This window comes from Myotis daubentonii, chromosome 3, assembly GCF_963259705.1.
Source record: "Myotis daubentonii chromosome 3, mMyoDau2.1, whole genome shotgun sequence".
Lineage (NCBI taxonomy): Eukaryota > Metazoa > Chordata > Mammalia > Chiroptera > Vespertilionidae > Myotis > Myotis daubentonii.
Window position 1 is genome coordinate 218,432,166 of NC_081842.1, and position 26,778 is coordinate 218,458,943.

At 69.8% G+C, this 26,778-nt stretch overlaps 1 protein-coding gene across 6 annotated transcripts; it reads right to left on the reverse strand.

Annotated features, from left to right (window-relative positions):
• Nucleotides 1-4,477: 4,477 nt before the first annotated feature.
• ARHGEF16 (Rho guanine nucleotide exchange factor 16) lies at nucleotides 4,478-26,778 on the reverse strand. Of its 6 annotated transcripts, none has more exons than XM_059691482.1 (15): nucleotides 26,755-26,778; nucleotides 18,447-19,050; nucleotides 16,212-16,257; nucleotides 14,684-14,853; nucleotides 13,139-13,195; nucleotides 12,520-12,680; nucleotides 9,622-9,774; nucleotides 9,406-9,535; nucleotides 8,575-8,649; nucleotides 8,248-8,340; nucleotides 7,809-7,960; nucleotides 7,139-7,327; nucleotides 6,044-6,117; nucleotides 5,537-5,638; nucleotides 4,478-5,076 (listed from the first exon to the last, which is right to left on the reverse strand). In XM_059691482.1, exons 2-15 carry the CDS (start codon nucleotides 19,029-19,031, stop codon nucleotides 4,937-4,939), a joined length of 2,127 nt encoding a protein of 708 aa, XP_059547465.1. In that variant the 5' UTR covers nucleotides 19,032-19,050; nucleotides 26,755-26,778; the 3' UTR covers nucleotides 4,478-4,936. The 6 variants fall into 6 exon arrangements, with proteins under 6 accessions (XP_059547465.1, XP_059547467.1, XP_059547466.1 ...); XM_059691484.1 differs by lacking the exon at nucleotides 26,755-26,778 and adding an exon at nucleotides 26,315-26,512; XM_059691483.1 differs by lacking the exon at nucleotides 26,755-26,778 and adding an exon at nucleotides 25,736-26,019.

The following is a 26,778-nucleotide window of genomic DNA, read 5'->3' on the forward strand; positions in this document are numbered from 1 at the left end:
GAGTGCATGGGCCATGAGCCAGTCGCACTCCAAACAACCTAGTGAGAGAATCAGCCACTGAGACTCAGATGTCCCGCCTGAGAGGGGTGTGTGCCCCGCCCCCTCCCCGCCGCCGCTGGAGGAGGAGGAGTGAACCCGGGTGGGGACAGGTTGGAAGGAGGCGAAGGGTGTTTACCGTCCACACCACCTGGGGGATGTCTCTTCCCTGGGAGGCGGGAAGGAGGGAAATACACAGAAGAAGGAGGAAACCCTCAGGCAAGTGGTTACAAACGACCCAGAGGAGCCAGAGCAGGCCCTGGGCACGGCGAGTGCCAGGCCACAGCGATTCCCCGGAAGGCGCGCTAGTCGCATGGACACGCCGCCCGTGGTGAGGCCTCAGGACGGAGCAGTCCTAACGTTCCAGCCGAAAGCACCGTGAGGGACTGTAAACACCACAGGCTCGGGCTCAGCAACGGCGGCGTGACAGGTGGGAATAGTTCTAACCGGCGGCTTCCTTACAGAACCCGAGCCGTTAAGCAAGAGGACATAAGCAATGGTGACCTTCGCAAAAGCGTTAACACACGCTCTACGCTGATAGTTACATGTTACATTCATGTGCGCACACGTTTACATGCGTACATGGACTTTACACTCAGAAAAGCATCAAGGAACATTTAACAAAATCAAAATCTCTCCGAAGACTAATAAGAAAGAAAAAAAACTCCAGCAAGAATGTTGATCTTTTATTTTTTTTATATATTTTATTGATTTTTTACAGAGAGGAAGGGAGAGGGAGAGTTAGAAACATTGATGAGAGAGAAACATCGATCAGCTGCCTCCTGCACACCCCCTACTGGGGATGTGCCCGCAACCAAGGTACATGCCCTTGACAGGAATCGAACCTGGGACCCTTCAGTCCGCAGGCCGACACTCTATCCACTGAGCCAAACTGGTTAGGGCGGTCGTTGACCTTTTAAATGTAAAGCAAGGAAAAATGTACAGAAAGAAAATCAACGGCAGACCCAATAGGAGATAGGAAACTGAAGAAGGAACGTGAAGAACTGTGTCCCGAGAACTGGAAACAGACACGGGTATGTCTGCGGAAATACCAACGCCAGGTACAGCCGTGCGCAGGTGGAAACACAGCCCTTCACCCAGAACGGAGCGAAAGCAGCGAGTACCCTGCTCCCTCCGCACCTGCCCGCCCCAAGGCCGGCCGTGTCCGCCGGTCCTAAGCCAGGCGTGCAGGGCGGTGCAAGGAAAGGGAATCGCAGGTCCTTTGTACGCTAAACCCCCAGTAAGAACGTTAGCTCCGCAAACAAAAATATTTTTAAAATAACGAAGGTGAGCCGTGGGGATTGGCTCGGATTCAGACGCCAGGGCGGCTTCACGTCAGAAAATGCATCTGCGCCTTTGGGTGAGGCCAGATTGCCTCGATGGCGGCGGAAGGCGTGCCCCGTCGGCGTGTCTGTGGGATGGAAATTCTGGGGGGCCGGACAGCAAGGGCGCGACGATGCGAGGTGCCTCGAGTCCACGCGAGTGGAGGGGAAGCCAGTGGCCCAGTCTACCCAGGAGCTGCGGGCTTTCCCTCCGCGGTCCTGCTGTTCCTCCCCGCGGGGTGCCTGGGGCTCTCCATGGCCTGACAGCTTCCCCACTGGGGGCCGCGGGCTCTGCCTGCTCCGAGGGACCCCCGGACAGGCCCCGGGTAAGGCCCAGGGGACACTGTGGGCAAGTGAACGAATTCCCTGCAGCACCAAGAGTCCATGTCTGGCACCCCCACACCAGCAGAGCTCGTGGAGCCAGAAACAAGAAGTGGGGAGCGGGGTGTGTGTGTGTGCGTGTCCAGGGCTGGGCTGTTGCTATGGAGGAGCTGAAAGTGCCAACAGGTTAGTGGGGCCAACAGGCACGTGGCCGGGGGCCGCCAAGTCACAGGCGCGAGCCGCGTATAAAGCCACACAGACAACCGTTCAACTCGGCAGCGCCGACCGGAGAACGAACAAGCCGCCATTCCCAGCAAGACACCCAGCACACACCGGGGGTGCCTCTGCGGCGGCACCGGCAGGGCCTGACCCGGGAGGACGTCCTCTCTCCAGCCCGTGTCCACGTCTGAGGGGACCCCAGTCTGTCCAGAGACCCAGCGACGGGCTGGACAGGCGACAGCTGGGGGAGTGACGTGGGACGTCCAACGCGAACAGGGGTGTTACTGGGGACGGTGACAGGATGTGAGCAGAATTCATGGGAACCCCGCGGCCGTCCAGCCTGACTGGCGAGCGGCTCCACGCCGAGGGCCCCCCATGGGGAGCCGAGGACTGTCATCGAGGCGCCGGGAACGGGGACCCACAGGCCCGTCCCCCCAGGGACACTCAGAGGCCTCCCATGCCTTGAACCCTGAGGGCTCGGCGCAGTGCCCCTGCCGGACACCAGGGGGCAGTAGAGGGAGCCAAGCCAGGGAGCTGGAGAGCTTGGTGGGCACATGGATCCTAAGACGGTGTTGGGGCTCCGGGCCTTTAAGTCAATTAGGCGCCTCTGCCTCAAAGGGGACCCTGACTTACAAGGATGGGGGGCAGGGGGGTCAGCCGCAGGCCCCAGTCCCGCCCCCACGGCCCCTGCTCTGCACACACGTCTCCAGGGGCCCCAGGCCGGGAGGCCCTGCCGGGGTGGGGTGGGTGAGGGGGGACCCTTGCTGTCAGCATGGCTTCCCAGGCTGTCCTCGGCCGCCTCGCCGTCTCCGGGCAAACCCGCGACCCTGCGTGGGCCCAGGGCTTGGGCCTGTTTCTCACCTGCATGGGGGGGCGGGGGGGGGGGGCGGCGCAGCCGGCTGGGCCTGTTCCACTCAGAAGCGTGTGTGTCCTGAGCTCGGTGCTCGGCCTCCCAGTGGACCGGCCGCCCCCACAGCCTCTGGCGGCCGCCCTGCCTGCCCTGGACGCCAGCCTTACCCGGGGAATTCCTTCCTCAGGGCTAAGCGTCCCTCTCTCCTTGCTCATGAGGCACAGGCGCGGCGGCTGCTTAAAGACCCGATGTTTCCGCCCGGTGCCCCGGCACTGGGGGTGTTCCCCCCCCCCCCAGGCCCCGGCACTGGGGGTGTTTCCCGCCTGAGGCCCCGGCACTGGGGGTGTTCCCCCCCCCCCCAGGCCCCGGCACTGGGGGTGTTTCCCGCCTGAGGCCCCGGCACTGGGGGTGTTTCCCGCCCGAGGCCCCGGCACTGGGGGTGTTTCCCCCCCCCCCCAGGCCCCGGCACTGGGGGTGTTTCCCGCCCGAGGCCCCGGCACTGGGGGTGTTTCCCGCCCGAGGCCCCGGCACTGGGGGTGTTTCCCGCCCGAGGCCCCGGCACTGGGGGTGTTTCCCCCCCCTGAGGCCCCGGCACTGGGGGTGTTTCCCGCCCGGTGCCCCGGCACTGGGGGTTTTCCCGCCCGAGGCCGTGGCATTGAGGGTGTGGCCTCAGGCTTTCCACAGCCACTTTCCTCCGTGGCCTGGACCAGGCCGGGCAGCGGATGGGCAGTGGCTGGCCCACCCTCCTGGGGGGCTCAGTGGAGAGAACATGGGGGTCTGTGAGAGGAGTGGCCCCTCTTGGTCCAGGGGACGGGCAGCTGGGCTCACACAGGATGCTGCCCACTGGCTTCCAGAGACCACGCACACGCATGCACACGCACCAGCACATGTACCAGCGTGCCCACAGCACTCCAGGGACAGCAGGGCGTTCACCCAGCTCCCAGGTGGGAAAACCAAGGCCTCCCACTTCCTCCTGTCCAGCCAGTGAGGGCCTGACCGACCCGGCCCCACAGGCCACGCCCTCCTAGCCCTGGCCTTGCCCCCTCCCTCACCCCCATCCCAGGCAGCGTCTGCCCCGATGGCCTTGCTGGGGCTCTGTAGGCCTGCCCTTTGCTGAGGTCACCTGGAGGTCTGGGAGCAGCGGCTCCACCGTCCTGGCCCCGGGGATGGGCTCAGAGGTCCACCCCTCACTCAGCCCCTCCCCTGGGTGGCCCTTCCCTCCTGGGCCCGCGGCCAACCAGGGCCTTGTTCACGGGACCCTCTGTGCTGAGCCATCTTATCGAGGCGCCCAGGAGGAGGGGCCAGTCGCACCCCTGGCTTCGATGCCGAAGCCGGTGCCCAGTGGAATGTAGCAGACCACCCAAGGACAGCCCTGCCAGCCGAGGCCACAGGAGGGCCGGTGGGGCTCCTGGGAGAGTGGACAGTCCTCGAGCCTGGCCAGGCAGCCGACAATCCCCCCTCCCCAGCCCCAAGGTCTGTTGGCCTCTCCCATCTGCAAGTCCCCTCTGGGGCGTCTCTCAGGCTCTGCTGTCCTCACGCCCCCAGACCCACTGGCCTTGCCCATGACTCTGGCTGGACAGACGAGGGCCAAGAATGAGCCCGAGGGGCCGTGAGCGGGCGGCCAGGCGAGTGACTGACCCAGCACAGTGACCGCACACGGGCCAGTCCCCTGCTCTCAGCACCCTGGGGGCCCGTGAGGCCGGTGCGGCTCAGGTGGGCGCGGAAACCGGGTGTCGCACAAGCACTTTAATGTCCCCGGGAAGCGCAGTCACAGTACATGTCGGGGCCACACGGTCCCTCCCTCCCCACCCCACCCTCCTCTCGGGAGGCAGGGTAGCCCTGGGCGCGAGGCACGAGCGGGGCAGGAGGCAGACAGTCACGCCGTCCCCACAGTTCTCGGGGCCCCTCCGCGTCACCTGTGGCCCAGTTCTGGGTGCGCGGGGCAGGGCGGGCTGGCGGGAGCTGGGCAGGGGGCAGTGGCCACGGCCGCTGGGCTCCTCCCGGGGACTGGGCCAGGGGTCAGGGCTGGTGCGGCCCCACGCGCTTGCCCGGAGCCATCGCTGCAGCGCACGGTCCTCGGGGAGATCCAGGATGGGTCTGGGACGAGCCGCTGTGCCCCCGGGGCCTGGCACGGCCACCCGCTGGCTGGAATGTGGGCTGAGGCCGCCGGAGGCGCCGGCGGGGCGGGTTACACGTCCGTCTCCACGCGCAGCCGCTCCATCCTGCGCATGTTGCCCTCCACGGCCACGCGGTTGGTGATGCTCTGGACGAAGTCCTCGGGGAACCAGCCCGTCTCTCCGTCCCGCAGCCTCTCGCCGTAGTACCATCCTGACCCAGACACGGGCAGGTGACGGAGGGTCCTGGGCACCGGGGAGGGGCCCGCTCGGCACCCCCACCCCCGGAGCCCACCACCGCCTCCCCCCGGGGGTCCTGACAAGGTCTCGGGGCTCCAACCAGCTCTGCCGGCCTCTGTGGGGTCCAGCAGCAGCAGAGCCCCCCACTAGGGTACAATTTTTGATCCTGCACCTCGGGGGCGTCTGAAGGTGCCTGGAAGGAGGTGCTCAGGCCCTCGGTCCCAGGCTGGCTGGGAGCAGTGACCCCTGGTGGGGGCCAGGGCTGCTGGCATGCCAGTGGGGCCAGACCCTCGCCTGGGGTCCAGCTTGCCTGGGCCCCTCTGCCAGCCCCTCTCCCATACTCCCCTGGCTCAGCCCCCCACCCGTGTCCCCCTCATCACCCCTCTCACCCTGCCCCCGGTGCCCGCTCCCCGCCCCCCCCCCGCCCCGCTCACCGTCCTCCTGCTGCAGGACCAGCACCACGTCCGCCTGCTGCAGCGAGATCTCGTCCACCTGCTTGGCGAAGTAGGCCTTGGTGACCTCCACCTGCGGCAGGTCTGCGGGACGGGCAGGCGTGAGTGACGGGCAGGCGTGAGTGACGACGCCGGTCCTTTGGGGAGGGGTGGGCTCCCGACGGCCCCCAGGGCCCCCGCTCTCATCTGTCCGGAGCCGGCCCTCCCCACAGCGGGACAGGCTGCTTTCAGGGGCGCTCCCAGCTCCCGGGGGCAGGGCGGGGCAGGAGGAAGGGTCTGTGGGCCTCTGGCTCCAGCGCGTGGGTCCGTTCCACCAGCTACTGGGCTCAGGACACCACAGGGCAGCGGGGCTGTGTGGCTGAGGCCCCTCCCCGGGGTCAGGTGTGGGATGGACGGAGGATGGAGGGTACCTCTCCCTCCTGACCCCCACCCGCCCCCACCAGGGCCGGAAGGGGGGCTGCGAGCCCTGCTCCTGGGGCGAGCGCTCACCTCCCTTGTTGGTGAGACCCAGCCACTGCTGCTCCCTGTACGTCAGCGCGGTGATCCAGCGGGCCCGGTCACTCCTGGGGACAGAGGACATGAACCCGGTCACTCCTGGGGACAGAGGACATGAACCCGGTCCCTCCTGGGGACAGAGGACATGGGCCCGGTCACTCCTGGGGACAGAGGACATGGGCATGGTCCCTCCTGGGGACAGAGCGTGAGCAGGGCCTGAGGCGGATGCCGCCAGCCTGGTGGCTTTGGCTTCAAGCCCCACCCCCCGTTGGCACAGAGAAGATGGGGTCACGCGGCCTCCCATGGGGTCTGAGCGCCGCCCACGCCCTGGAGGGGGGGACAGGCAGTGGAGACTCGGCTGCCGGACCCCCTCCCACCAGCCTGGTCAGGAGCCAGGAGCCAGGAGCTGTGAGCAGCTTCCGCCCGGGGCCTCCCTACCCCACCACCCCACCACCCGGGGGCCAAAGCCTGGGAGGGCCCAGGGCGTGGGAAGCAGCGCAGGCAGGGTGAGCCCGAGCCCCACCGGCCTGGGTCCGAGCCTGGGTCCGAGCCTGGGTCTTAGCCAGGGGCAGCGGGCCCTCAGCGTCCGGCTGCCCACCTCCTGCGCTGGGCTCTGCGACCCGGGCCTCGTCAGCTGCTGTTTGACAGGAGCCTCAGCTTCTCGCCCGGGAAGGGGAGCGAGCGGGAGGGAGCGCGGACCGTCTGCTGGGCTCCCTCAGTGGACTGAGTCCCTGCCCTGCTGTCCTCCGGCTGCTCCGTGCCATGGCCTCCTGCCCCAGGGCCTTTGCACGGCTGCGCCTTTGCTGGAGCCCTGAGCCTTGCTCCCCTCGGAGCCCTGTGCATGAGGCTTCCTCCCCAGCCCCGCCCCCTGCTCCCTCTCCTGCCTGTTTGTCTCACCCCTCACCCCTCAGCTGCTCGTCTTGTGGCTGGGGTGCCCCCTCCCGGGAATGTGAACTCCGTGAGGACAAGGCTGTCCCTGCACCTGGTGTGATGCCCGCACAGAGTGGCGGTCAGGGATGTGGGTGGCAGGAATCCTATCCTCCTGGGTCACGCAGAGCCCCCTCCCCCAGGGAGCCCTCCCGGACTTACGCGGAGTCAGAGGACAGCAGGATCCTCTCCTGGCGGCCCTCGCTGTTGTGCAGCAGGGTCACCTGGAAGAGGTGCGGCACAGACGAGCTGCGGTTGACGCCGCCTGGCAGGGGCAGCTCCGTGGCCTCCACCTTCTGGACCTGGAGGTGGTCCACGTGGGCGTAGTCCTGGACCACGAAGCTGTCTTCGCTGCGGGAGGAGGCGGGCGAGGTGCAGGGTCTGTGGGCAGCCGCCCCCCCCCCCCCCGCCCCCCAGCCACCAGGTCCCCACAGCAGCCGGGGGGCCAGGCCGCCAGGAGGGCGCTCTCTAGATGGCCCTCCCATCCCCCCACCTGGAGAACAGCGGCCACCAGGGTCCTGGTAGCTGGGCGGACAGGCCCCGGTCTGCAAATGGCAGCAGTGCCATGCAGCCAGGGCCACGGCGCCCCGGGTCCCCTGGGGGGGTGGCGCTGAGCACCCCCTGGACCTGCATGTGTCCCTGTGGAGGGGACCCGGGCTGCTGCTGGGCAGGTCCTGTGTGTGCCCCCCACTCTGAGGCCGGAGGAGGCTCCGGTCGGCTCCTCCATGTCCTCCCGGCCTCCAGCCCACTCCTGGCCCCGAGGCTGCAGCCCGCCCACCGCCCACCACCCACCGCCCACCACCCACAGTGCCCGTGGCGGGGTGGGGCCCACCTCTTCTTCTTGGTGACCACCAGGACGTCGTTGAATAGGAACAGGTGACACGTGGGCCGGCTGGCCAGTTTCCGGAACAGCCCGGTCTCTTCCACCACGAACAGCTCCCCGCGCTTCAGCAGCCAGCGGGAGGCGGAGATCAGCGGGAGGGACTGGAGGACAGACAAACAGACAGACATCAAGCCCCGGTCCCACGGGCCAGGCCCGCAGCTGCTGGTGGGGACCGACCCTCCCTCTGAGAACCACGGCGGGCCGCCCCCAGGGCTTCGGCCACAGCGAAGGGCCATCCAGTTGGCTGCTCTGAGCCAGGCCAGGCCCGGAGGGCTCCATAGGACGGGGGTGGGGGTGGGGGGGGAGTGGTCTGGGAGCTGGGACAGGTCAGGGCCAGCCGGGCCAGTGGGCGTGGTGGGCACAGTAGGCGCCCTCTGGGGCTGCCTACCTTGACCTTGCCGAAGTCCAGCTGTGTCTGCAGCGTGTACATCTGCTCCATGCGCTCCATCTTGTGGGCCCCCTCGTTGCACTGTTTCACCAGCTGCAGGGCGTGGGCAGGGAGGTGGCTGGGCTGCGGGCCCCACCGGCCCAGGTCGCCGCCCTCCTGGCCGTCCTGGCCCTGCCTTGCCAGGAGCTCGATGGCTGTGTGCGAGCTCCACTCCCTCTAGGCCTCAGTTTCCCCCCTGGTACCATGAAAAGCTTGGGGCGGACAATCTTCAAACGCTTCCTGCCAGGCCCTTGGGGTCTCTGCTATGGGGGGTGGGGTCCCCCTCACCTTGTTCATGGCTTTGAAGGCGCGGCTGGCGGCCTTGTACCTCTCGGGGTGGCCCTGGGTCTTGAGGCAGAGTGTCTGCAGCGGAGACACCAGGTGTGAGCGAGCACCAGGCACCCTCCCGCCCCAGGCTTGTGGCCCACGTCAGGGAGGCTCGCTCACACCAGACCCAGGTGGGGCCCCCAAACGGCTCAGCCAGGTCAGGCCGGTCGGGGGGGACTTGGAGTGAGTGCCCCCAGGACCCTGCCCCTCCCAATCCTGGCCACCCTCGTCCAGCCGGGCGGCCCGCAGCCTCTATTCCTACTCCTCCCAGAATGCCCAGAGGGATGTCCCATCTCGCTTGGACAGTGACCGCCTAGCACAGGGCCACATGCTGCCTCCAGGAGCTTAGCTGGGCTCCTGCCACGTGTGTGTCCACATGTGCACGCATGTGCATGCATGTGCCTTTCACCCTCACACGCCCCTCTGCCCCCTGAGCCACCATCTCAGAGATGCAAGCCACTCCAGGGAGCCCCTCCGAGCCCCTCTCCCCGCGCCTGGGACGACTGGCCAAGGGGTGCGAGGCAGGAGGCGCCGATGGCCCAGGACCATTTGGGTGATGCGGGGTAAGGCGCATCCACCTGCCCATCATGTCAAGCGCAGGACAGGTCCTGGCAGAGACAGTTCTACGGGCGACGGAGACGATGCCGGGACCAGGTCACCATGGCGCTGAAGCCCTATCACCCTCCTCATCGTGGGTGACGGTGGAGGAGGAGGTCCCAGGAGCAACACCGGGTCTGAGTGAGACGGGAGCCCAGGCGCCCCGCCCCCCCCCGGGCCCGGGCTGGTGCTCACGTCGGTCAGGAGGGGCAGGCGGGTGACCCGCTGCATGGGGAGGATGAGGAAGGAGATCATGGGCAGGCCGCCGCACGCCGGCCGCCTCTCGATCTCCCGGAGGGCGTCTCGGAAGGCGGGGTTGCTGCTCCTGCAGGGACCGGGGGAGCTGGGTCAGAGCCCGGCGGCGGCGGCGGCGAGCAGGCCGTGCCCCCGCCAGCCCCGGCCGCCGCTCACGTGAGCCTCTGCAGGGCGCGCTGCTGGTAGACCTCGTTGGAGCAGTAGGCCACGTAGGGGTGGAAGTGCCGCTCCGCGTGCTCCTCCAGGATGTCGCTGATGTCCTCCACGCACACCTGCGCCTTGTGCCGCCGCTCCAGGTCCTCGAAGAACCTAGGCGGGCGAGGACCGCGGCTGATTGCCCACGCCGCACGTGTGAGCACGCACACACGCAAACACACGCACATGGACACACATGTGAACACACACATGCACGGACACACACAAACATGCACACACAAAGACACACACATACAAACACGCACACATAGAAACATGCCCACACAGACACATGCACATGCCCGCACACACATGCACACACATGCACACAGACGCGCGCGCACACACAAACATGCCCACACAGGCACAAACATGTACACACACACACACACACGCACAGACATACACACAAACACACACACATGCCCAGCTCAGCTCCGGGGCAGCACACATGTGGACGGACCCCACTGGCCCAGGAAATCCCCAGGACAGATGAGCTGCTGGGATGGGAAGTGCCTGGGCCCAGACCCCTGGCCAAACCCGAGGCCACGCCCCTCCAGGCCGGGCAGGAGGTATGGGCGCCGAGGGATGGGCGGCAGGACAGAACTTCATTCCGACTTGATCCCGGGGACTTGGTTCGAGGCGCCAGGACCTGCCTCGGGCCCAGCTCAGTGTGGTGCCTCCGGGCAAACGCCCTGGAGGGGACAGCCACACCCCGCCCTCCGGGGTCCCGAGGCTCAGCGCACCCAGGCCTTGCAGGGAGGAGAGGACGCCGGAGCCACCATCTGGCGGGTCTGGCCCAGGGCTCCGCTCCCAGGCAGCCGCTGCCCTGGGGCTGGCCCATCAGGTCACGTGCTACACAGGCGCCGGCTGCAGCCTCCAGGGCACCCTAACCGCAGGCAAGCGCCGGACCCCAGGCCCCACGCCTCTCCCGGCCGGGCCAAGGCGGCCGGAGGGCCTCCCACCCCGAGGCTCTGTCCCGAGCAGTCCCTCCCTGGGGCCTGGGCCGAGGCCATGCCCATGCCAGCGTCTCTCAGTCCTGCTGAGCTGGGCGGCCGGAACAGTCCTGCCTGCAGATAAGGTGCTGGCTGACCTCCGAGGGCAGAGGGCAGAGTCCCAGAGCTCAGAGCCACACGGGGACCTCAGGTGGCCCGCACCCCTCATCAAAGAGTGACCAGCTGGGGACGCAGCCCTTACAGCTCACCCATGGGGGGAGGGGAGGATGCTGGCACCCAGACAGGGAGGTGGGGTGAGTCAGCCCCACCCAGGACCTGCGGCCAGGACACCCCCCAGGAGGAACATGGCCTCCCACCGACCTGTGGGCCCCCTGGAAGCTGGGGCCCGGCTCTGGTCACCCTGGCGAAGCCAGTGAGGGGGGCAGGGAGGGGAGTGGGCCTCGGCTGGGGTCCCTCAGGCCCCTGTCACAGGCCCGGCCTGACCTCCTGCCACAGGGACCAGGATCCCTTTCTGTGGAACTTTCTGAGGCTGATGGGCAGCCCGGCAAATGGCTCAGTGTGTCAGGACAGATGGGGACCCCCACCTCAGCCCCAGGATGACACACACAGGCACAGGCAGGCACGCTGGCCAGCACCCCCGTGGGCATTCTGGAGGGTTCTGAGAAGGGGCTGGGAGGTCTGAGACCGCCCCAAGCCACTGACCCAAAGTGGCCGATTCCTGGGGAGGCCGCGTGAATGGCCACAGTGCATACCTGGACTGTGCCCGCCACAGGAGTAACACACAGCTGTGCCCCCACGTGTGCACAAACACGCACACACATGCACACACTCATACACAATGTGTTCACACACACACACATGCAAACAGCTGCTACCCACACGTGTGCACACACACCTGCTGCCACACATGTACCCACATGTGCACGCATACACAGCCCCACACAGGCCTGCAGCTGCACGCCCAGCCCCTCCTCCACCTCCTGCCCTGCAACCAGAGCCCTGGGCCGGGCACCAGACACCCCGGGAGGAACATGACCCGGGGCGACGAGAGGCCGCCTCCCACCTCGCCCTGTGGGTGCCTTGCGCCTGGCCATGCAGCCCTCTGGGCCTGGGTGCCCTGGTGGGAACATGCCTGTCCTTGGACAGAGCCATGTCCCATGGGAGACGTCCCCCTCTCAAACCTCAGGGGACAGGGTGCAGGGGCCCAGGACACCCACAGTCTGGCGCTCAGCTCTCCCAGGGCCACTCTCTGGCCTCGGGCCCAGGAGGGTCTCACACGCCCTCCCAGCAAACCGCTGCCCCAACCCCCCACCCACAGACCCAGACCCAGACCTGGGGCCTCCGGGAGCTGCCCTCCCACCCTGGCCAGGACCTGCCGCCTCCACCTCCGTCCACACCCAGGCCAGTGGCCCCAGCCCGAGGGGGTGGGTGCGGCTCTGGGCACCCGGGGGATGGGGGGTCGTGAGGGGTTGTGTGTGGCCTCCAGGCACATGGTGGGTGGTGGGTGGTGGGCTGTGAGGAGTGGGTGGGGGTTGTGAGGGGTGGGTGGGGGGTTGAGTGGTGGGTGCAGCTCCAGGCATGTGGTGGGTGGGGGTTGTGAGGGGTGGGTGTGGCCTCCGGGCACATGGTGGGTGGGGGTTGTGAGGGGTGGGTGTGGCCTCCGGGCACATGGTGGGTGGGGGTTGTGAGGGGTGGGTGTGGCCTCCGGGCACATGGCGGGTGGGGGTTGTGAGGGAGTGGGTATGGCCCCCGGGCATGTGGTGGGTGGGGGTTTTGAGGTGGTGGGTGGGGGTTGTGAGGGAGTGGGTGCAGCTCCGGGCATGCGGTGGGTGGGGGTTTTGAGGTGGTGGATGGGGGGTTGTGAGGGGGTGGGTGGGGGGTTGTAGGGCGGGTGCGGCCTCACCTCTGGCTGGCGCCCTGCACGTCCAGGATGTTGGAGAAGAGGTGGTGGTGCTCGGTCTGGGTCATGGTCGCCCGCAGCTCCCGGGACTGCAGGAACTCGGCCACCAGGATGCCCAGGCTGTGCTGGTAGGAGAACTCGGACGTGAGGATCTCGAAGATGGCCTGGTGAGAGCGGGGGAGCCGGAGGGCGGTTTGGAGGAGCCGCCCGCCCAGGGCAGCCGGACACACATGCACGCAGACAGGGGCTGGCCAGGGCGCGTCTGAGAAGAGCGCTCGGTGGCGAGAACCGTCGGGGTGAGGCGACAGGCCGGGGTTGAGCCCCCCGGATGAGCCCCGGTGGGAGGAGAGCGCAGCCAGGGGTATGGGACCCCGACTCCTGGGTCTGCGCTCCGGCTCGGCCACAGTGAGCTGTGACACTGGGCAAGAGGAGGGGGGAGCTGCCCCAGCCCCTGCCCCGCCCACCAAGGGCATCAGCCATCTCCCCGGTGTCTGGCCCAGCAGGCGGCAGAGGGCGAGCGGGCGGGCCATGTCACCGTGGCCGTTGTCCCCCCCCCCTCCCCCCCCCCCCCCCCCGCACGGTGAGGCTGGGACACAGGGCCGCAGCCCCACCAGCCGCTCACCTCCTGCCTCTTGCGCTCCTCGGCTGGCAGCGTGTCCAGGATGCCCAGCTCCACCACCTGCGGGCACAGGCCTGGGGTCAGGGGCCACGTGTCCCGAGTCCTCCCTGCCGGGCCGGGGCCGCCATGATGGCAGAGAGGCCTGGAGAGGGCGGAGCCGGGCTGGCGGGGTCGGGGAGGGGGGGGAGCCCCCCTCCAGGCTCAGTGCAGTGGGACCACCGAGCTGGCCCGTCCCTGCCTGATCCTGTCCCTGCGTCTCTCCTCTCCATGGACACGTGCCCTGGGTGGGCCCTGCACCCCCTGCAGGGGGCCCTGGGGCGCGAGGGGGAGGAGGGGGGTCCAGAGAGAAAGGCCCGGAGGCACCCGAGCAGGGGAGGGGTGGAGAGGACAGGGCCACCTAAAAAGCTGGGGGGTCCTGGGCCGGCTGAGTCAGCGCCCGCCCAGGAGGTTGGGGGTGACCCTGCTCCAGCGGGCGCCCCGCCCAGCTCCCTGCCGTGGGGGCCGTGGCCTCCAGGCTGCCCTGGTGGCGCGTGGCTCTCAGCCACGGCGCACCCGTCGGAACAGGCTGGGCTGTGCCTCTGCCTGAGGGCACCCCCTGTGTAGGACCCAGAGCCACCCCGTTCCTGCTCCCTCCTCCCTGGGCTGCGCACAGGCCGTGTCCTAGGCCTATGGGGGTGGGGGGCAAACCCCGTGCCTCTTCCTCTAGCCCAGGCTGGGCCGAGACCCAGCTCAGGGGGCGGGGGGTCAGAAACCCCGGCCCCCTGTGGAGGCTGCAGCGTCTGAACGCCACCAGACCCGGGTGACATGCCTGGGACTCCTGGCACGCAGCTGGCGCCCGGCAGGTGGGAACAGATTCCCCACTTCCCATCCGCCTACCCTCAGCCCAGCCTGGGCTCTCCCGGCTGGGGTCCCACAGCCTCAGCTCTCGTCCCCCTTTGGGTGCAAGCAAAGAGCCCATGCACTGCAGACAAAGGACCGAGTGCCCGCCCCACTGCCCGCTGTGCCCACGGCTGCCGCCCAGCTCCCACCCTGGGCTCCCAGGGACGGGTCAGGTGTCTGCCTGTAGCCTCAGGGGTGACAGCCGCTCCCCGGCACGTGGTCAGAGCCGCCCCCATCCCGTGCTCTCACGGAGTCCCCACATCCCTGCAGCTGGAGTGGGGCGGCTTGGTCGTGGCACGGGTCTCTGTGGGAGCCGAGGCTTGGCCCCCCCCATCCCCTCCTGCCTCCTCAGGGGACCTCCTGGCACTTTCCTGGGGGCAGGGCCCTGGCAGGAGGGGTCCTTGGTACCCACAGCTCCCCGAAGGCCAGTCTGAGCAGGAGGCGGAGAGCACGGGGCTCACCTGGGGACTCCCGTCACATACCTGGATGGCACCTGCCCCAACTCCCCCGCCCCCGCCCCCGCCCCCGCCTGAGACCACCAGGTGCCGTGCAGGGCGGGCTGCTCTGAGGGCACGGGGCGCAGCTCTCCTGGGGCTGGGTGGGCGCCTGGGGAGGCCTCGGGACTGACCGCCCACGGGTGGGGAAGGGCGCCCCCAGCAGCCGGCCTACCTCGGGGAGCTGGCTCCAGGTGACCTGGGGGGCCCGGAAGTTCTTGACCACGATGGGGGTGCCCACCGTCCGCGTTCCCTCGGGGCTGCCCGGCTCGTCCAGCAGGTCGTCGTCGGACTCCTGGCTGGTGGTCAGGCCCCGCTCCCGGATCTCCTGATAGAACCGGGGGTCTGGGGAGAGGGGGTGCATCATGCGGGGGACCGGGGGCTGGGAGCGGGCCTGGTCCCCCCAGAACCCACAGGCCGAGTCCCGAGGAGCCTCTGAGAACATCAGCCCCTGGAGCAGGCTCCCCTGGGCCGCTGGCCGCTGTGGCTGCTCCGGGCGGGCCAGGCAGGGTGGCGCCCGGTGCAGAATGTGGCACCTTCAGGCCAGCGGAGCTGACAAATCAGAGCACAGGCGGGTGGGGGCCTGCAGAGGCCTTGGGAGGGGGGCTGTCCCAGAGCCCTGAGACCAGGCCTGTGTCCTGCTCCCACACTGCAGGCCCCGGAACGGCCCGGTCCACCGCTCCGGGCACCGAGGGCCCCGCGCACCCCCTCCACGTCTCCCCTCCATGCCTCGCTCTGGGGCCTGGGGCAGGAGCTGGGTCCTGACGCCTCCCTCGCCCCCTCCAGCCGGTGTCTGCCCACAGAGGTCAGGGCTGGCAGGGAGGGCGGACCCATCCTGGCGGGGCCCGTGTCCTCAGAAGCCGACGCCTGGCATCCAGCCTGGCACCCAGGCCCAAGCCCTTCCGGCCTCACTGGCCCACCCTCCTGCCCAGCGGGTGCTCCATCCTGGCCGGGCAGCACTTCCTCTCCCCTCCCCATGGGGCCCTGTTGGCACCCACCCCTCAGCAGGCTGATGGCACTGCTCTGGGCCCCCCAAGGTACAGCTGCCGCCCATGCCCTCCGAGCCCCACCCCACAGGCTCCCCGTGCCCCGAGACGACCCCAACAGAGCCCAGCAGGCGTGTCCTCCCCGTGGGGCCTTGGTCCCCCGTGTGGCTACTACGCCCCCCCCCCCCGCGATGCTGGACAATTGTCGCCTGGGGTGATTGTGGGGCTCTATCTCCTGCCCCTGGGTGGTGCAGAAGGGAGTCCATGGGAAACTTCTAGGCCAGTGATGGCGAACCTATGACACGCGTGTCAGAGGTGACACGCAAACTCATTTTATTGGTTGATTTTTCTTTGTTAAATGGCATTTCAATATATAAAATAAATATCAAAAATATAAGTCTTTGTTTTACTATGGTGGCAAAGATAAAAAAATTTCTATATGTGTCACGGCACCAGAGTTAAGTGAGGGTTTTTCAAAATGCTGGCACACCGAGCTCAAAAGGTTCGCCATCACTGCCCTAGGCCTTTCTAGACCCATCAGCGCTACGTGGCCAGATGGCCACCAGGACCTCTGGTCCCCGGTGGAATCCCTGCAGTGAGAGCTCTGTCCACCACACCCAGCCCCCCTGCCCCTCCCCGCCCCCCCCCCCCCCCACAGCGAGACCAGTCTCATCTGGTCCGGCCCAGCCCACGGCCACCTCCCCAGGCCACACTCACCATCCTTGAAGGAGCCCTTGTGCGCACGCTTCCGCCCCAGCGTCTTCTGTGCAAACAAGACACAGAAACACCAGTGGTCAGCAGGGAGGAGGGGCAGGTGTGGGCCTAGAGCGGCTCCTCCAGCCGGGCTCAGACCGCACGGCTCCGCGCGCGACACCAGGCCCGGCAGGAGTGGGCTCTGCTGAGCACACAGAAGCCGCTCCATAGATGCTGCTCCCGAGGGAGGCGGGCTGCCAAGAGGAGGCCAGGGCAGAGGGGGTGCCTCCAGAGCAGTCAGGGCAGGTGACTGAAATCTGGGCAGATCCAGGAGGGCTGCCTGGAGGTGGAGGCAGGATTGAACTCGTTAAGAGGGGTGCTCAGGAATGTGGGGTGTTCCCACTTGGGGAAGCCCGAGGTAGGACAGGTGTGGTTAGGAGAAGGCCAAGGGGGACAGTGGGGGGGAGAGGAGGATGCACGCAGGACCCCACGGAGGGGGTGGCCTGAGGCGGCAGGAAGAAGAGGGTGAGCGTCCGGCCCCACGCCCTGGAGGCCCGGCGGCTGACGCAGGGCTGCGGAGGTGAGCGGGGACCACACCCTGGCCCACCAGCTGCTGCTCAGAGCCTGCCTTCTTGGCTGGATACACCATTGTCCCCCGACCTCACAGGGGCCGGTGCCAGGAGCGTGGGAGCTGGTTTCTCCCGACGAGTTGGGGCCTGAGTCTCCCCGTGCTGGTCTGGAATGTGTGGCGCTGCCAGCTGCACCTGGCCCTGCTGCCCCCCCCCGCCCTGCGTCCCCCAGTGCCCTCACCCCTCCCACCTCCAGGTCTGGGCACAGGCTGCTGCCTCGGCCCCTCCTCCGCCTGGCACCCGCCTTTTGTCCCTGCTTCTGCTTTAACCCTCCCCTTCTGAACCCCCAGGCTCTGTGCTCCCCGGTTCCCTGAGCATCCCCGCTGCCCGGGAGCTCCTGGGCCTGACCGCTGGGACCCCCTCACCCTCTGCCCAGAACCTGTGAACCAACAGAAGGAAGGAATGGGTCCCGCAGGCCTGGCCCTGACGGGGTGGATGCTGAGGCCCTGAGGCAGTCCTGGGGCCCTGGCTTCTCAGGGAGGCATGGCAGTGGGCAGCGTCCAACCCCAGGCCTGGGACATGGCAGTGAGCGGCGTCCACCTTCCAGGCCTGGGGCATGGCAGCGGGCAGCATCTACCCCCCGGCCTGGGGCATGGCAGTGGGCAGCGTCCATCCCCCAGGCCTGGGACATGGCAGCGGGCAGCGTCCACCCCCTGGCCTGGGGCATGGCAATGGGCAGCGTCCACCTTCCAGGCCTGGGGCATGGCAGAGGGCAGCGTCCAACCCCTGGCCTGGGGCATGGCAGTGGGCAGCGTCCACCCCCCGGCCTGGGGCATGGCAGTGGGCAGCGCCCACCCCCTGGCCTGGGGCATGGCAGTGGGCAGCGTCCACCCCCCGGCCTGGGGCATGGCAGTGGGCAGCGTCCACCCCCCGGCCTGGGGCATGGCAGTGGGCAGCGCCCACCCCCCGGCCTGGGGCATGGCAGTGGGCAGCGTCCACCCCCCGGCCGGGGCATCTTTAAACTCAGGACAGTGGCTATGGCCTCCTTGCCCGGCCCGCTGCACCCTGGGGGCCTGTCTTCCCACAGTCTGGGCAGGAGCTCTAAGCTGGGGAGGCCGTCGGATGGCAGCCACGGGCACCAAGGTCCCGGGTGAGGTGCCCGTCCTGCTGGCCCTGGGCCTGTCCCGTGCTCCCCGGAAGGCAGAGGCCACAGGGCTGCCGGGCAGGAAAGGGGGCGGCGTGTGCCGAGGGCGTCAGTCTACTCCTGCACTGGAGGCAGCCAGAGCCGCCACACCCCTCCCAGTCCTCGACAGGAGCCCCCGGGCACTGGGCCCCGGCCAGTGGCTGCAAAGCCATCCCTGAACCCTGTCCTTGAGACGAGCCGGCTCCCCTCGGGGCTGGTCCCACCCCAGACTGCCCCGCTGTGTCTGGAGCGACTCACACTCTGGGACCCTGAGCAAAACCTTGGACCATCCTGAGCCTCAGCTGCCCCATCTGTGAAATGGGTCAGCCAGCTCAGCCCGGCTGCCGGTCTCAGGGAAACTGGCAGGAGCCTGCACGTGGCAGGTGCTCAGTGGCAGCTGGGACGGTGATGCCACGGCTGCCCCCGCCCCCCTGCCCACGGGCTCCCGGGGCCTGAGGCACAGCCCCCAGCCCCCCACCCCCCTGGTCCAGGCGCACGGGCCCCCACCTTATTTTTGGGCGAGGGCCGAGCAGAAGGCTGGGCGGACTCCTCGGCCAGGGCGTGGAGCTTGGGGCTGAGCTGGACCGGGGCCACCTCGCCACCCAGGCCCTTCATGGCCGCGCGATAGGACTGGCTGCGCAGGTTCCGTGACAGCGCCGCCCCAGGGCCCGTGTCCATGTCCATGTCGTCCAGGGAGAAGCTGGGGGCCGCGAGGAGCCGGGGCTCCCGCCGGGCGGCCTCCTTGCTGAGCACAGCCGCCCCGAAGCTCTGGTGGCGCGCGGGGGCCTTGGCCTTGCTGGACACGGCCAGGCTGCGGGGGATCAGCTGCGCCGTGCCCAGCTTGAGCGCCGCGGGGCTCTGCGTGCTCAGGATGACGGTGCGGGGCTCGCGGGGCTCCCGGGGCTCCGGGGACGTGGGCTGGGGCTCCGGGGTGTCGGGCTGGAAGACGGCATTGCTCCTGCCCTGCGGGGGGCTGCGGACCAGCGGGAGCCGGGGCTCGGGGTTCCCCTGGGCGTCCAGCCGCAGCTCCGAGTGGAAGCGGCCCTCCAGCAGCTGCTCCTCCAGGGCGCTGTCCGGGCGCCGCCGGGCCATGCCGGGCGGCCGTGGGGTCCTGCGGGGACAGGCACAGGCAGCTGGGGGGGGGTGGCGCGGGGCACGGACACAGCCCGGGGCCTGGCTGGGAGGGTCCCTACCCCTCGGCCCGCGGGACCCAGGCGGGGGCAGCCTGCAGCCGAGGCCGCCCTGTGAGGCCGCCCACGCTGAGGACAAGCCCTGAGCTGGGGTGGCAGTGCGGGCGGCGGGCTCTTGGGCCCCAGGCCTGGGACGGGATCCACCACGCGGCCTGTCGGACCACCCGCAGCGGGCAGGTCCCAGCCCGAGCCCACCTCACACCCTCTGCCCAGCGTGGGGGCTGCGAGCTCCCCGCAAGTTCCCAGTTTGGCCCGGGACCCTCCCTGAGGGGGGCGGGCAGAGCGGCCACAGGGCTGGCCTAGCCACAGCACAGCCCGCCGCGGTGCGGCGTCCGGACCTGGTTCCCCGCTGCACACCCAGGAGGGGGCGGGCTGCCTCCGGCCACCCCCGCATTCTTGGGGACAGTCTGAGTCAGCCGGAAGAGGAAGGTGGCGGCCACCCCGGCCTCCCCCGCGCCCGCTGCGTGGGCACCACCCGGGCTCCACCCCCATGTTGACGTGGCTGCCTTTCCCCAGGCCTGGCTGAGAGCGGGGTTCAGACCTCCGCTGTGAGCCTGCCCCCGAGCAAATGCGCCCCGAAAGGCCAGGCTTCTCATTCGAAGAGCAGGCAGCGCGACCGAGCCCCCGAGCGCCCACACAGCCCCTGTCCTGTTCCCCCTCCACCTGTCGCCTTCCCAGGCCCAACTCTCCCACCTCTGAGCCCGGCCAGACTCACGGCCTCTCCCAGCCGAGGGCAAAGTCTGCTCCGGGGAAAGTGCCCGGATGGAACCAGTCGGCCGCGCCACTGCAGGGTGTGGCCTCGGTGCCCAGCCAGGCGGCCCCACCACGGCCTGGGCGCCTCCAGGGGGACCCGGGACCGGGTCGGCAGGAGCTCCATCCTGGGTCCCTCCCGGCTGCTCAGCTTGTCCCGGAGCCACCCGGGCACAGGTTCCATTCGATCAGCACCGAAAGGCGTGCCACCAGCCAGGCGTCCCCCTCCCGCCCTGCACCCCGCAGGCCGCCACTCTGGGCTTCTGTGTCCCCCACCCCCCCTTTTCTAACTAAGGTGCAGCCGCCCGCAGCGACACCCGAGGGGCTGGTGCGCGGCTGAGTGGACGCGGGCCGGGCCTCCTCTCTGACGATCACCCCCTCTTGTCCAGCAGCCGCTCCCCCTTCCCCAGGCCGGCCAGGTCCCTGCCTGTGCGTCCCGATCGCAGCGGCCCCGTGTCCCCAGAGCCTGGCTCCTCTCCAGCCTCCCTCCTGTCTGGGCTGGCCCTGGCCGCCTGGATCCTCCTTCCACTGTGACCCCCCGTCACCATGCCCGCTGTGCCCCTGTCACCGTGCCTGCTGTTCCCCCATCACCGTGCCCGCTGTCCCCACGTCACCGTGCCCGCTGTCCCCCCGTCACCGTGCCCGCTGTGCCCCCATCACCGTGCCCGCTGTGCCCCCGTCACCGTGCCCGCTGTGCCCCCGTCACCGTGCCCGCTGTCCCCCCGTCACCGTGCCCGCTGTGCCCCCGTCACCGTGCCCGCCGTCCCCCCATCTCCGTGCCCACTGCCCCCATCACCGTGCCCGCCGTCCCCCCATCTCCGTGCCCACTGCCCCCATCACCGTGCCCGCCGTCCCCCCATCTCCGTGCCCACTGCCCCCATCACCGTGCCCGCTGTCCCCATCACCATGCCCGCTGTCCCCACGTCACCGTGCCCGCTGTCCCGTCACCATGCCCGCTGTCCCCCCATCTCCGTGCCCACTGCCCCCATCACCGTGCCCTCTGTGCCCCCCGTCACCATGCCCGCCGTCCCCCCATCTCCGTGCCCACTGCCCCCATCACCATGCCCGCTGTCCCCACGTCACCGTGCCCGCTGTCCCGTCACCATGCCCGCTGTCCCCCCATCTCCGTGCCAACTGCCCCCATCACCGTGCCCGCTGTGCCCCCCGTCACCATGCCCGCCGTCCCCCCATCTCCGTGCCCACTGCCCCCATCACCGTGCCCGCTGTCCCCATCACCGTGCCCGCTGTCCCCATCACCGTGCCCGCTGTCCCCCCTGTCTCCGTGCCCACTGCCCCCATCACCGTGCCCGCTGTCCCCATCACCGTGCCCGCTGTCCCCATCACCGTGCCCGCTGTCCCCCCCATCACCGTGCCCGCTGTCCCCATCACCGTGCCCGCTGTCCCCGTCACCGTGCCCGCTGTCCCCCCGTCACCGTGCCCGCTGTCCCCCCGTCACCGTGCCCGCTGTCCCCATCACCGTGCCCGCTGTCCCCATCACCGTGCCCGCTGTCCCCGTCACCGTGCCCGCTGTCCCCCCGTCACCGTGCCCGCTGTCCCCGTCACCGTGCCCGCTGTCCCCCCGTCACCGTGCCCGCTGTCCCCGTCACCGTGCCCGCTGTCCCCGTCACCGTGCCCGCTGTCCCCGTCACCGTGCCCGCTGTCCCCGTCACCGTGCCTGCTGTCCCCCCGTCACCGTGCCCGCTGTCCCCATCACCGTGCCCGCTGTCCCCATCACCGTGCCCGCTGTCCCCCCCATCACCGTGCCCGCTGTCCCCCCCATCACCGTGCCCGCTGTCCCTTTCTAGGAGGCAGGCACTGTGCTGATGGGAGGCCCCTGTGCCCGGTGCGCGTGCACACACGTGAGCCACACAGGTGAGTACACGCTCCTGTGGGCAGGCTCTCTGACCCTCCCTGACCCGAGGTGTCCCCACCCGGCAGCCTCTCCTGCAGTAGGACCTACAGACCATCCCCTCGCGTCCTCCCTGGTGCTGGCCTGGCCCGGCGTCCGGGAGCTCCGGCCCTTCAGCTGCCGTCGGGGCAGCCGCTGCTGAGACCACTGGGCCCCCAGGTGGGTCTGCTCCCGGGAGGCGGCCGGGAGCTCGGCAGTGAGGCTGAGCCAGGGGCAGTGAGGCTGAGCCAGGGGCAGTGAGGCTGAGCCAGGGGCAGTGAGGCCTGATCCAGGGGCAGTGAGGCCCGAGCCAGGGGCAGTGAGTCCCGAGCCAGGGGCAGTGAGGCTGAGCCAGGGGCAGTGAGGCCTGAGCCGGGGGCAGTGAGGCCTGATCCAGGGGCAGTGAGGCCGAGCCAGGGGCAGTGAGGCCTGAGCCGGGGGCAGTGAGGCCTGATCCAGGGGCAGTGAGGCCGAGCCAGGGGCAGTGAGGCCCGGGCCAGGGGCAGTGAGGCTGAGCCAGGGGCAGTGAGGCCCGGGCCAGGGGCAGTGAGGCCGAGCCAGGGGCAGTGAGGCCCGGGCCAGGGGCAGTGAGGCCGAGCCAGGGGCAGTGAGGCCCGAGCCAGGGGCAGTGAGGCCCGGGCCAGGGGCAGTGAGGCCCGGGCCAGGGGCAGTGAGGCCGAGCCAGTGGCAGTGAGGCCCAGCCAGTGGCAGTGAGGCCCAAGCCGGGGGCAGTGAGGCCCGAGCCGGGCGCAGTGAGGCCCGAGCCGGGGGCAGTGAGGCCCGGGCCGGGGGCAGTGAGGCCCGAGCCGGGGGCAGTGAGGCCCGAGCCAGTGGCAGTGAGGCCCGAGCCGGGGGCAGTGAGGCCCGGGCCGGGGGCAGTGAGGCCCGAGCCGGGGGCAGTGAGGCCCGAGCCGGGGGCAGTGAGGCTGAGCCGGGGGCAGTGAGGCCCGGGCCGGGGGCAGTGAGGCCGAGCCAGTGGCAGTGAGGCCCAGCCAGTGGCAGTGAGGCCCAAGCCGGGGGCAGTGAGGCCCGAGCCGGGCGCAGTGAGGCCCGAGCCGGGGGCAGTGAGGCCCGGGCCGGGGGCAGTGAGGCCCGGGCCAGGGGCAGTGAGGCCCGAGCCAGTGGCAGTGAGGCCCGAGCCGGGGGCAGTGAGGCCCGAGCCGGGGGCAGTGAGGCCCGAGCCGGGGGCAGTGAGGCTGAGCCGGGGGCAGTGAGGCTGAGCCAGGGGCAGTGAGGCCTGAGCCGGGGGCAGTGAGGCCTGAGCCGGGGGCAGCGAGGCCTGAGCCGGGGGCAGTGAGGCCACGCTGCTCCCCCGCGAGCGGTGGGCCCGTCGGGGGCAGGACAGCCTCCTGGGCAGGTCTCCGTCGTCAGGCTGTGCCCAAACCGAGGGTGAACCGGCCCCCCGGGCACTGGCCGCGTCCGGCGCTCTCCCCCGGGGCTGTGCTGAGAGCCCACCCCTGCGGGCGCCTGGCTTCAAGACGCAGGGACCCCCGAGCAGTGGCGGAGGCTCAGGGCCACCTGTGCCCCCGTGTGGGTGACTTCCTGTTTGCTTCTGCTTAGGGCAGGCTGGAGGCCGCAGAGGGTCTCCAATGGCTGAGCCCCCTCACCATCCCGCCCTGGCCCCCAGCACACACGGGGGAGGGGAAGGGGCACCTGAGCTCGGCCAGGCCTAGGCTGCACCGGCCCCTCCTGGCAGCCCAGCCCCTCTGGCTCCCTGGACAGATGGCCCCGGGACCCCAGCGGGCCCAGTCCCCCCGCCCCTGAGAGGCTGTGGCCTCACCTGCTCCTGCAGCCGCCAGCACCCACGTCACTCCGCGGTTGGGACCTGCAAGCCTGGATGCGGACACCGCGCGACCTCCATCCTGGGGACGTCCGTCCCCTCTGCCCGACCCCCAGGTCCTGGTGAGGCTCGGCCTCTCCGGCACCGGCCGCGGACGCAGGTCTGCGCTCAGGCAAGCTCAGCCACAATGACGGCCTTGTGCTCGGTAACCCTGCCCGGCCGGCGGGAGACGCGGGGAGACGGAATCCGGGGCCAGGCTCCTGCTTCGTAAACCCAACGCTCGTGGCAGACAGTCCCATGTGCGCGGGGGCCGGGGGCCACAGCCAGCGCCCAGCTCCTGGCCTCACGGAGAGGCCGCGGGGAGGCTGCTGAGGGCCTACAGCACACAGGGCGCCCCACGCAGGGCGATTTGGAACCAATGTCCTCAGCGCTGAGGGGGACACGGAGCGGAGCCGACTGGGAGTCCCCCTCACGGAGGGGGCAGGGGAGGGCCACCGGCCACGCCCAGCCGGGGACACCTGCAGGACCAGCCACTGTCACTGACCAACCATTGTCTGTGCACCGCAGCGCCCACCCCCTGCCCACCTGTCCCTGCCCGGGCTCAGCTGGCACACACTGCGTCTCCCCAAAGGGGCCCGGGCAGGAAACCAAAGCCTGGACCCAGTGGGAGCGGGACAGGTGACGGGGGTCCTCCAAACGCCTTCCCCCCCCCCATGTCCTCGGCCCCTCCCCTTCCGGAAGGTGGGTCCGGCCCCGCTCGGATGGGCGAGGGGACCAGGCGCAGAGGGAACATGGCCCGTGGGGGTCAGGCCGCCGGGCAGCAGAGCCAGCGGGGAGCAGGCCCCGTCCTGACGCCCTGACCCACACGGCTGCCCGGCGGGCACGGGGGTTCTCACTGGGAGTGAGGGTGCCCTTAGAGGCCGGCCCGAGCACGCAGCCGCCACGGCCGAGACGAGCAGCTGACATCGGGTGGAAACAGAAAGTTCAGGGACCCAGATGCTGGGTGCTCAGCTGAGCCCGTCAGTCCCACACATGGACTGCTGTCCCGGGGGCAGCGACCGTGGGACCCACCCCGCAGGCTGCCTCATCTCTGCACCTCAGTGTCCTCGTGGGGTCAGAGATGACCCCCGGGAACCAGGGCGCTGGGGTGGGGGGCTCACTTTGGTCCCCGTGACTTAAGGCCTTACCTCTTCCAGAAAGCCCTGGAAACCCCCACCTCCCACCCTCCCTCCACCCGGATGCGGGGCGGCCCTGCCTTCGGCCCCGGCCCCTGCCCTGGGCAGTGCCCACAGGGCTCTCGTCCTCTCAGGGCCGCGGGCATCGGAGGGCAGCGGGCATCGGAGGGCAGTGAGCGAACCACAGCTGAGCCAGTGCCTCTAAGCGGTCGCACCTGCAGCGCCTGTTCCGCAGGCAGGAGACCGAGGCCCCCGGCTCTGAACCCGGGCCCCACTGAGCGCCAGGCCGCAGGGAGTCAGGTACCCGGTGTGCCAGGCCTCCAGCCAGACCACAGGGGCCAGGGGCCTGGGAGGGGCCCCTGCAGGGTGGGCTCAGGCTGTTCGCCGGAGATGGACGGAGGGGAAAGGTCGGCCCTGCCAGGCTCCACCTGCCACTCACTCAGCCCCCACCCCCCGGCCAGGTGCTGGGCGAGGGCACTCCGATCTCAGAGACCCCCAGACCCAGACAGGCATCAGAAGCTGCCCCCACCCCCTCCTATCTCAGAGGCAGGTTAGGACCCCGCCCTGCGCGGGACCAGCCCCCCAGCGCCCGCGTGTGGGGGGTCTTCATTCCTGGCGCTGCCAACTCCTGGGCCCAAGCGGGTTTGGGCACCAGATTCTTGAGAGGGTCCTCCGGTCCCTCCTCCGTTCAAAGGCCCTGGGGCTTCTTCCTAAAACCGTCTGCGCTGAGGTCTGGGGCTCCGGCCGCAGGAGAGAGAGCTCCCCACCTGGGCCAGGAGGTCCCCCAGGCGCTCAGCGGGGCTCGGGGTGCACCGCGCGCCCCGCCTCCTCCTGCAGCCAGTGGGAGGCGCCACGGAGGGAGGGAGGGACGCAGAGTTCCCAGGACCCGGACGGGGCTTGCTGGGGGGCATGGGAGGGAAGCGAAGGGGGCGAACGGCGCCCCAGGGTGACTGCCTCCCCCAGGCTTCCTCCCCCTCCCCCACTTCGCTCACCTGTCCCCCCACTTCGCTCACCTGCGCCTTGGGGCGGAGGGCAAAGAGACCAGCGCGGGCGGCGTCGGTGGGGCCGGTCCAGCCTGCAGGCTCCGCGCCCCCGGCGCTCCGGCTCCTGCCCGCGCCCGCGCTCTCCCGGCCGCGGTCCCGCCCCGTCCCGCCCTCCCACTTCCTGTGCGGCCGCGGGCGGGGCGGCGGGCGGCGCGGGCCGGGCCAGGTGGGCGGCAGGTGGGCCGCAGGCGGGCGGCAGGTGGGCGCGGGCGGCCGGTCCCGCGGTTCCGCAGCCGAAGCCCCGCGGGGAGGGGCGCGCACACCTGGCCGCGCCGCCGGCGCCCCCGTCCCTACCTGGAGCCGCGCTCACGTGACCGGCGGCCTCCGGTTAGGGCGCCTCCCGAGCTGGGGCCGGAGTCCGCCGGGCGCCACCGGAGGCCCGCGCCCCGCCCGCCTGCGCCCCGCCCTCCTGCTCCCCGCAGTCGCCTGCCCGGAGGCGGGCTCCTCGCTGCCACCCAACAGCCCCCCTCCTAGGCCCGGCTCCCGGGTCCCGGCTCCCTCCTCCCTCCTCCGGACGCCCCAGAAGCCACCAGCCCCCGAGAATCTGACCTTGTCTGGACCCCACGCGGCCGAAAGGGCCCCGCCTGCGGGATTCCTTGAAGAGGGCGGTGCGCTGGCAGAGCCCCGCGCCTGGGGCTGTGGTCTGGGTGCCCGCACCCCCGTTTACACCCAATATCCGAGGCCTGGACTCCACGCCCCGCCTCTCCGGGACTTGTCCAGGGGGTGCCCGACACCCACCACGGGGGGTTCAAGCAAAGGGACAAAGTGACCACACTGGGTGGAAAGAACCCGCTGGCAGGGCGGAGTGGCCGGCCCCGCCCAGCCCACACCCTGCCGCTGCCTGAACCTCCCGGACGATGATCGCTGTGTCCCCATTCCAGGTTTTTCATCATCTCGGCATGTTCACAGTGTGCCAAAGTCCCCCTCAAAGCGCGGGCATCAGAACAGAGCCCAGCACCACCCAGGACGAGAGGAGGGGGAGCACTCACCTCCTTCCTTTTGGATGCTATACC

Bases quoted from the DNA above. Each gene is read 5' to 3' on its own strand.
- ARHGEF16 (XM_059691479.1), bottom strand. From the start codon at position 19,523: ATGCGGGGGTGGCCGGAGGCAGCCCGCCCCCTCCTGGGTGTGCAGCGG. The intron at 13,196-14,683 runs GTAGGCCGGCTG...CTGTGCCCGCAG, and splicing joins CCTGGAGCCAGCTCCCCGAG to GTGGTGGAGCTGGGCATCCT. The intron at 7,961-8,247 runs GTAGGCAGCCCC...TCTGTCCTCCAG, and splicing joins TGGACTTCGGCAAGGTCAAG to TCCCTCCCGCTGATCTCCGC.